The sequence below is a fragment of the Rhinolophus sinicus genome, linkage group LG10 (assembly GCF_036562045.2).
Source record: "Rhinolophus sinicus isolate RSC01 linkage group LG10, ASM3656204v1, whole genome shotgun sequence".
NCBI lineage: Eukaryota > Metazoa > Chordata > Mammalia > Chiroptera > Rhinolophidae > Rhinolophus > Rhinolophus sinicus.
In genome coordinates this window covers 51,383,359-51,393,384 of record NC_133759.1, presented here as the reverse complement: position 1 = coordinate 51,393,384, position 10,026 = coordinate 51,383,359, and the positions used below count along the sequence as shown (strand labels likewise).

General features: G+C 49.6%; 1 protein-coding gene across 2 annotated transcripts in view; it reads left to right on the top strand.

Annotated features, from left to right (window-relative positions):
- The first annotated feature begins 6,247 nt into the window (after positions 1 to 6,247).
- IL17RD (interleukin 17 receptor D) overlaps positions 6,248 to 10,026 on the top strand; it is a 63,435-nt gene continuing 59,656 nt past the window's right edge. For both annotated transcript variants that reach the window (XM_019724203.2, XM_019724202.2), the window contains exon 1: positions 6,248 to 6,482. In XM_019724203.2, the coding sequence (XP_019579762.2) occupies positions 6,357 to 6,482 (126 nt within the window). In that variant the 5' untranslated portion in view covers positions 6,248 to 6,356. The remainder of the gene's footprint in view (positions 6,483 to 10,026) is intronic.

The following is a 10,026-nucleotide window of genomic DNA, read 5'->3' as shown; positions in this document are numbered from 1 at the left end:
ACATGGAAGGTCTGACAAAATTTACCTCAAGAAGTTAATGGAGAGACGGCCTGTTAGCTCAGTTGGTTAGAGCACAGTGCTCATAATACCAAGGTTGCTGGTTCGATCCCTACATGGGCCACTGTGAGCAGCGCCCTCCACAACTAGATTGAAACAACTACTTGACTTGGAGCTGATGGATCCTGGAGATACACACTTAAAATAAATAAAAGTTTAAAAAAAAATAAATGGAAGATATGCCTCACCAAAATGAATGAGAAAACTCAGAAAAAGAGTCAGGATTCAGAAAATAGGATTCCAACACAAGAGAGAAGGAAAGGGAATGACAGCTGGAAAACACGCAAGCCTGACTGGGGCAGGAGCATGAGGCCTCTGGGTGAGTTCTCCTGGAATAAATGAAACTGAGAGAAAGGCTAATGATTCTGACTATGTGGAAAGTTGTATGGGAAGAGTTAACAAGGGAGTTACATTAAAGCAAATGTTTTTTAAAAAGGTAAATACTAACTACACATAGACACACATCCCCCAAAAAAGTTGTAACAAGAAAGGAAATACTATCATCAAACCCTACTTGCCTTAAAGGTGAATAATGTTTTACATGATTATAATAATTAATATAAACACTTAATATTGATTTAACTAAAATTATAATATATTAGTAAGGATCCCAATAAGAAACAACTCTCAAATAGGGTGCTTTGAGGAGAATTTCATAAAAGACTTTGTGGGCAGGATGTAAGCAAACTACAAGGGTAGGAGCAATACCAGTGTGGGGGACCATTACCTGCCTCCCCACCTCAGAGCTGAGGAGGCAAGGTGGGGCAGCTCTCAGAAACCGGAGAGAGCTAAATGGAGAGGGGGCCTGACAGCAGAGTCACGGATCAGCCCCCCACAGCAGCCTGACAGGGAGGTAACTGAGGGCACAAATACCTCTGCTCACTCTCCCTCCCCCAACGCCTGCCTGTGCCCCACATTGGCCCAACCCACCCGGAAGCCGGGAAGCCCAGGGGTGAGAGAGCCATCCATCCCATCATTGTAGTCTGTGCAGGTCAGAGTGATTCCGGAAGGGGTAGAGGAAGACTTCCAGCATAAAACTTAGTGGGTGGATAGAGGAAGGGAATGTAAAGGGAGCACAATTCTCATGTGGCATAAAGAGTAGGAAGATAGGAGCCAGTGTCTGAACTGGTCAGTCAAGAAAGGCAAGATCAGCATATGATTTAGAAATATGGCCGCAAATGCCAGAAAACAGCTAAAAGAGTTGAAAGAGGGTGTTCTGGGGAGTGAGAGTGACAAGGGACGTCATAGGACTGCTGTTTTTTTCTATACGTCTATTAGTACTAATAAGACTGTTTAAACTTTGTACACGTATAACTTTTGATTAAAGTAAGATATAATATCCAATCTGATCATGAGAAAAACATCAGACAAATCCTAATAGAGAAGCATCCTACAAAATACCTAACCAATGCTCTTCAAAATTGTCAATGTAAGGGAAGTCTGAGAAACTGTCCTAGTCAAGAGGACCCCGAGATATAGTAACTAAATGTTATGTGGTATTTGGATGGGGTGCTGGAACAGAAAAAGGACATGGAATGAAAACTAAGGAAATCTAAATAAACTTTGAACTCAGTGAATGATAATTTATCAATATTGGTTCATCAGTTCTAACAAATGTACTATATTAATGTAATATATTAATAATAAAGGGGCAGAGTATATGGGAACTCTATCTTCTAAATTTTTCTGTCTAAAATTGTTCTAAAAATAGTCTATTAAAAATGATAAAGACCTTTACAGTAGAAATAACATCAAAAGACAACAAGAAAAGTTAATGCATTTTATTTTATTTTATTTTATTTTATTTTATTTTATTTTATTCGCATGATTTGGAGCTTTGGTAGGGTTGGATGTTTTTCCAGGCTTTTTAATGATTTTTGCATTCAAGACATTAAATCCCAGAATTTCAACAATGATCCTAATTATTCATTCATTAAACAAGTATGTATCAAATGTGACTACATGCAGGGTGGTACCCTGTACTCAGCACTTGGGATATAGGAACCTTTTCAAAATATAGCCCTGTCTTTGCCCTTAAACCCCTCAAAAGCTGCCAGGTTCGGTTAGGTACAAAGTCCTGCGGGCCAACCCCTGCAGGTCTCTCCAGCTCACCTCACACCATTCCTCTACACCTGCTCTCCAACCACAATGGCCTGTTTTCATTCCTTGAAGATGCCATGTTCCCTACTGCCCCAGGGCCTTTGCTTATGCTCTTCTCTCTGCTCAGAACACTCTTCCTCTCTCTGCTCCCCTCCCCTTTGCCCAGGTAACTCTTATGTTTGCAACCTCAGCTTGGGTATCACTTCTTTAGAGACAATGCATCTACTTGTAATATCTCCTGGTCATGTAGTTATTTGAGTAATGCCAGTGTCCCCCATGGAATGTTTGCTTGTAGGTACTATGACAGATGGGACGGTGTCTTGTTGGGGACAGGGTCTGTGTTGTTCACACCGGTCCCCAGCTTCTGGCATAATGCCTGATATGGTACAGGGACTCCATCTGTACTTGTTGAATGAGTGAGTGAATGCATGAATGATAAACCAGATATAGTCCATAGCTTTCCAGTCTAGTGCAGATCCAAACCAGGGCGTTAGCTCCTGAAGGAGATAGAGGTGGCCACCTCCCCCAGTTACTGTCTGGGTTCCAGCTGCCCCTGGACTTGGCTGCATCAACTCCTGCTCTACCTCCCGGCAACAGTTATGTTCATGCACCCTCATAGCCACTGGCTCACTTCAGATTCGCAAAAACCCGGGGACGTGTGCATCCACTGACATCCCGAGAGGTTAAGTGAATTGCTCAAAGCCACATGGTTACTAAAGCCCATATTTAACCTTTTCTTACCTCTTCCTGGATTCTACTTCCCCCAAACTTAGCAACAGCTCTCGGTAACAGAGAGTATTTGCACCTGCACTGAGGCCTTTGCCCTAGAATGAGGTGCACTGTCGGCGGCGCCGGGATTGTTTGGGCGCCTCCTCCCCGGACCGCGCGCGCCCCCTTGCGGTTACCGTGGAGACTGGGCGCCCCGTGCTTCATTACCTCCTAGAAAAGGAATGCGGAGTCGCGACGATGGATGAGTAAATTGCGTGTAGTGGCGGCGGCGAGCACTGCAGTGGCACTTCGGGGTGCGTGTCCAGGGATTTAGAGACGCGGGGTTGGGTCATCCTCCCCAGGTCTTCCGCCCGCCGCTGGCCCGGGCCTGTGGGTAATCTAAGTGGCTCCAAGGGTTGTTTGGAAAGGCTGCGGTGCTGGTGCGTGCCCAAAGGAAAGTCGGGTGTGTGGGGGGCGGAGGGGGGGGAGTGGAGGTGGCAGGTGGCGGAGTGGTGGGGAGGGTCAGATGAGACTAAGGCATCATCCCTGCGTGTCGGCTTCCCTACCTGTGAAAAGGACAGGATGACAGCTAGAACCTGTTCCAGCCAAGATGGGGTGGGGGTGTGTGGGGGGGAGTGGTGGTGGTGGTGTGGTGCTAGTATCCAGGTAGCCTTAGGGGTGCTCGGGACAGAGGCTGGGACCTCTCAGGAGGGTGCCAGTTCTCCAAATACAGCTTCCCCCAAAGCCCTGGGAAACTTGTACCCTCAGCCTGCTGGAAGATTGGGGGGGGGCGGGGGAGGGGGCACCCTTTACCTTTAAATCTTGATTAGTACATAAAACATTACTTGATCACAATACCAAAAACAAATGAGAATTTCGACCCACTGCTTCTAATCACTATTTATTAAAATGATCTTTAGTTATTCTTGGCTGAAAATGATTCAGGATACAAATTATTTCCATGATCACTTTATCCTTTCTTGTGTTTCAGGGGATAATTTGACTCCTAACAAAATCCAATCCCGTGTTAAGGATTTTTCTTATCTGGTTAGATTCTGGGTAAACTGGAGAAATATATTTGCATTTCGTCAACAGCTTATTTTAAGGTGACTTAATCTGTTTAATCCCCGGCTTCATTCCCAACAGGGATGAAGGTGACAGTAGTTTCTTGCCCGCTGAAGTGGTGCCAGGCAGAGGGCCAGATACTGGAGGCAGAGAGGTGAATCAGACAGGGATGGTGAGAGGTGTGAAATTCAGACTGGGCTGTAGGCAATCCTGGCCTTTGTGGGTGAGACCATGTGTTGTATTTGGGAAGTGCTTCATTCTCTGGCCACCTACACAGCTGGTCTCACCTGTGGCCTCGGAGGAAGGTGTGGTCCATGGAAGTTGTGTGGGGCCCTCATTTTAGCTCAGCTCCCAATGCAGAGGTTTACTTCCTGGAGCCTCACAAATATTCTGAAGGATCAGGATAAATAGAGGGAATGAGAGGAAAAGAATCAATGGAGAAGATCAGAATTGGGAGGATGTTGCCAAATGCCAGATTATCTTTATTCCCTAACCAAATTTGACCCTTTGATATATGTGGTCTCCCACCCCCACCGCACGTGAATGTTTATGGCCTCGCTAGAAGGTAAATAGGTGGCTTCTAAGTCCCTGGTCCTGAGGTATGTCATTCTAACCATGTTTTAGAGTGGACACTTATGCCTTTTCTTTCTTGTGTCCTCCATATTCCTTTACAAAAGTTGGAGCACTCTGTGAACTCTACAGTATGTTTTCAGAGGCTGGCAGTTGCCAGCATGGCAGTGAGCTGTGGGTGGAGGGAAATACAATGGTGGGTGGGTGTGGAGACTCTAAATGCAGCAGGAACTTTGCTCCGACATCTCCAGCACTCCTTCCTATGGTGATGTAAGTAAAACCCAGGGAGAAACGCTCTCCTCTCCCCAGCTCCCTCCTTAAGTTTCTCCCTCTATCATAAGCTCCAAGTACTGATCCTTTCCCTGGAATCGAACTCCAAAACAAAGGAAGAAATGCAAATGGCCACTAAATACATGGTCTACCTCATTAGCGACCAGAAAATCCAATTAAGATGGCAATGAAATATTGAGCAGTTTGGCAATTTTTAATGTACATAATCCAGCAGTTCCGTTTCTAGGAATGTATCCTAAGAAAATAGTTGAATAAATGTATCAAGATAAATGTGTGAGGATATTTTTGAATCACTGGTTATAATAGAAGCCCCTCAGCAGGGTTAATAAATTATGGAGCATATCTAGGCGGGAATGTCATATAGATTAAGGAGCCAAGGGAGTAGGCAGCCTCCTGGCTTCCGTGGTGTTTCACCAACACCCATGTGGTCCTGGCGTCATCTCAGCCCCTGACATTCATGGCCAATCCCCTGACTTCCCCTGCTGTCGGGGGTGGGAATGACCCAATGAAGAGTACCAAGAGTGTCCGGGAGGGTGGGGGGAGACCTAGAAGCAAGCAGAGCATGGAACCGACAGCTCCCCTAGCGGAGGAGGAGGAGGCGGCGGCCTAGATGAGAGAGGAAGCAATGGAGAAGGGCCAACTGGTACGTAGGATGCAGGCGCACAGACACAAGACAAAGCAAGGAGGAGGATTGTGGTGAAAAATTGCGTGACCTTGGCTTCTCCACTTCTGTGAGTCTCAGCTTCCTCTTCCAATCAGAAATGCTACCCACTTCACAAGGGTAAGTTTGACAAGTGTAGTGGTTCAGAGTATTGGTTTTGTCAGATCTGAATTTGAATCTCAGGTCTGGCAGGTACCAGCTGTGTGACCTTATGCAATGATAGTTAATGATAGATTGTAGCATTTAACCATTAGAATCCTCCCCAGGCTAGGATACTCTTATTTTTATTCCAGTTTACAGGGGGAGGGAACAGTGACGTGGCGAGAGCAAATCATTTGTCCGAAGTCCAGCCAGGATTTTTCTAACCACTACATTACCCATTGTCTGCGCTGAAAACTGGGATAATGATAATACTGACACGTCCCTGTGTGGTTGGGAGGATTCGGGGAGAGGCCTGGCAAAGAGTAGGTGCTTATTACATTATTAAAATTATTATTATTATTATTATTATATTCTTTGTTTTCCCGAGTTTTTGAAGGCAGCAGGCATCACTTGCACAAATCCTTTGGATTAAAAAAAAGACCTCTCAGGTGAGGGGAAAAAAAACTGCAGCTGCTGGCTTCCCATCGGTTCCTGGGGGCGTGCCCATAGGGACAGGCTTACAGGTAGGGGCGGGGCTAATAAAAAGAGGAAGGCTGGAGGGGCGGGGCCAGAGCAACAGAGTCGAGGTTGGGGCGGGGTCCGGAGAGAAGGGGCGGGGCAGGCCCGCAGCGCATGCCCGGTGGTGGGGCCCGCTCGCCTGCCGCCGCCGCCGCCGCCGCCGCCGGCGCCACCGCCCACTCAGGGCTTGCTTGCTCCGGCTGCCGGGGTGCAGAGTAGGGCCGGGCTGGGCGAGCGCACGGCCATGGCCCCTTGGCTGCAGCTCTGCTCCGTCTTCTTCACGGTCAACGCCTGTCTCAACGGCTCGCAGCTGGCCGTGGCGGCGGGTGGCTCAAGCAGAGCTCGGGGCGCCGACACCTGTGGCTGGAGGGTAAGGAGAGGACGACGAGTTTCTCGCAGTCCCCAAAAGCGCGGCGGGCGCGGGCGCACAGGTGCTCGCGGGTGGCAGAGCCCGCGCTAACTTGATTGCTCTCTGCGGAGTCCGCGGCCGGGCTGGGAACCCCCCGGCTCCAGACCTGTCTCCCTCCGGAGACGCGCGTCCGCCAGCCCCAGCCGCGATGAAAGGGGCCGCCGGACCCCCGGCTTTGTGTTGCTAATGAGGCGCGGCCACCGGCCGGAGTCCGGCTCCGGGAGGACGGGAGACAGGGGCGTCCGGCAACGAGTGGGAGGAGGGCGCCCCACCTTTTGTTCCGGGCCTGGGACCTCCTCCGCCTTAGGGCTGCGCGCCCGGGAGCTGGGATCCTCGGAGTTGTGCGAACCGGGAGCGCTTTGGAGCTCGAGTGGGAGGCTTTCCCCAGACTTCTGGTCTACAGCTCTGCAGAATCTCGGGACTGCCAGGGAGGGGACCCAGAGCGCTGGGGAGGGATGCGCCCTCCTCTCTGGGCCGCTTTGTTCCTTCTAGTCCGGGCTGTCTTAACCCACTTGCACCCCATCCCCAGGCTAGGTGGTTTTGTTCTCTTTGCCTGTGGCAATGTGTTCTCCTCCCCTAAACCTACCCTCCTCACTTGCTGGGAAATTTTGGTCTCTGGTTCACACCTTCGTCTACGAATGGTATCACGGATGATCTCCGGGCCCCCCCCCCCCCCCCCCGGCCCAGCTTGAGTTGAGATTTTTCATCGCCTAAGAGAGGCAAGAGTTTGTCACCGCAGTCAGGTGCCCGCGACGAGACGGGTGCACAGACTCACGCCGTGTGCTTGGAGCCCTTTCTCCGTAACGGAGCGTTCTTTTGATGTTGTCTGGACGGTGGAGCATGGGGTGGGGGCCGGGTGCGCCAGGACGCTGCCGGCCCGGGTCCCTACCGGGGTGTCTGGGCTTGGGCGACCCCGGGACCTAGAGACTGCGTGCATCTGTCCCTGACCTCCCACGGAAACCAGGGCTGGCCTGCCGGAGTCAGGGCACTCAGTGGCCTTCAGCCTTGTGGAGAGGACACGGGCTTCACCTGGAAAATGGGAGTAAATGGGGACTTCCTACTTGCCCCAGGACTGTCGCTCTGAGGGATGGGTCCGCGGTAGCTCCTTAGAGAAACGTTGACCCACCCCTTCTGGAGCGCTCAGAACAGCCTGTGCGCAGTCAAGGCCTAGGACGAGAAACACCGTCAGGGGCACAGGCTGCTGCCTCCAGCTCCCTGGCCCCACATTCTGAGACACCGTGTTGAAAACCGGGCATGAACCAGGCTGCTCGGATGTCTTCAAACCCAAGCGCTGCACCATACACAGCTGTAGCCCACTCTCCCACCAACCCCATAGTGAATATAACCTCCTTCCTATTTGAGTGAAGCATCACATTTTCTCACTCCCATTTTAGTAAAATATCACTATTCTGGTGTTTTTCTTTTTTAACTAGATACCAGGTTTTCCCTAGTTTTTAGATCAAAAAGTTTTCCTTAAGACTATCTCATCTTGATTTATCGATCCTCCGAAATTTTGTGGATCTAGACTGATAGGTAAGCCGACCTTTGAATAACAGCGTCACAGGCATTTATTCTGGGTTTTCATATGATGGCATAGGTGGATCAGTCTAATTTGCTGTTTTCCTGCAATTGCCTAGGTGGCTTCATGCGCTAATGCACAAAACTTGTGACATTTTAATGCAGTGGGTGTATGTAGTAGTGCCCCAAAGGGGCCAAGCTGGGTGGTTTTGTTCTCCTTGCCTATGGAAATGTGTTCTCCTCCTCTAAACCTGCACCCACACAGAATTAATGGTGGCCCCCTCGTGGCCTCATTTCCTGCTGACCTCTCTCTCACCACTACTTCTGGCTGGGGGTGGCCTTCTCTTCAGCCTACCTTGGCTTCACCTATCCTTTCCTTGGGTCTTCTTCGTCCCCTTTTCGAATAAGCATGGAAGCTTCTGGGCCATCTCCAGGCTCTTCCCAACCTCACACATGGCTTCTTCTCTCTTGGACTTGCCTTTGGTGCATCTCATGGAGCCACCAGCTTTCCCTGAACCAGCTTGCCTACCTGCCTTCATAGCCATCTTTTCAGCATGAGCCCCTGTTGCTCTCACCCTGCTCCCTAACTCCTCTGCCCTTTATGCTGCTGAAGCATGCTTTTCCCTGCTCTAGGGAAGCCTTTTCCTCGCCTAAGCTCCTGCGATCCCTCCTCAGGGGATGCCATTTCCCTTTCATTGCCTTTTCATGCAGGTCCTGGCACTTTGGTTCTCACCAGACTACATCCTCAGTATTTGTTCACATCTGTGTCTTCACACTAGTTTCTCTAGGCAGGCACTTAACCTTATATTGGTGGCCTCAGGGCCTGGAGCCCTGTAAATCTTGGCGGAACCCAGTTAGACCCTGCGGCCATCCTGCTAAATCCTGTATGAAGTGATCGATTTTTAAGCAGTGGGGGAGAGATCCCAGCACCAAGCTCCAGTGTCCTCTCCACAGCAGGCTGATGCACATGCTCTTCCTGCCTGTGTTCCCTCCCTTCATAGATCAGCCTCCCCTCGCAGCTCCAGCATCACTTGCTACAGGAAGCCTTCCCTGCTCCTACCTCCCTAGGTTAAGTTCTTCCAGAAGTTGCTCTGTCAGAGGACTGGCCAGGAGGTACTCATGTACAGTGACTTGGGTATTTGATTCATGTCTGAGGCTCCTACCAGACAGTGGGTGTTCAGCCCACAGATGTTATTCTCAGTTCTGAGGTTGCTTCCAGTCTAGTTGGGGCTATGTGAACATATAAGAATAAGGATCGATTCTGTAGGATGCAAACAGGAGAGGGCTTCCTGTGGGTCCAGGTCAGAACCTGGGAAGGGGACAGCAGGGTGGAGAGTGAGCCCTGAAGGTGGGGCAAGATCTGGGGGACTGGAGAGGAGCTGAGCCAGTGACCCCCTTGATCTCCAGGAACTCCTTGCCACTACAGGAATGTGTATTTTCCCAGGACTTGCAAGGTAACTGCAGCCAGCTACGGAACCCTCTCTCGCCAGCTCTGCTAACACCCTTCAGGGCTGCTCTCAGAGGAGCCGGCCTGGTTTAAGTGGTCAGATTTCACAACCTCCCCATTATTAGCGGCACAATTAAGGGGCTGATACCATCTTGAACACAGCTCAGTGTTTTAGAAATGAGTTGTGGGCACACTTCCTCGACTACTTAAAAAAAAAATCTCTTAGGGCCCTTGCCAGGTAAAGTTGCTCTTTGAATAATAAATACAGTTTCCCCAAAGAAGAAACAATTTGTAAAACTTCCAGAGGAGAATTTTGCATCCTCATTGACACTAGGTCTTAAGTCTTGCTTTTTGATCGCAAAACATATTTGTTTGTGATGGGTAACTTTATATCAGTCACTTATGCTGAACTTTCCCCTCCTCTTGTCTTTGGTTGTTTGAGAAGCCTATGTATTTACGGAACGAAGAATTAGGAATCTACTCACACAGGTTTTTATTTAGTAGCTTTTCCTGAGGTGGAGGAGGAGAAACATTTCTTGC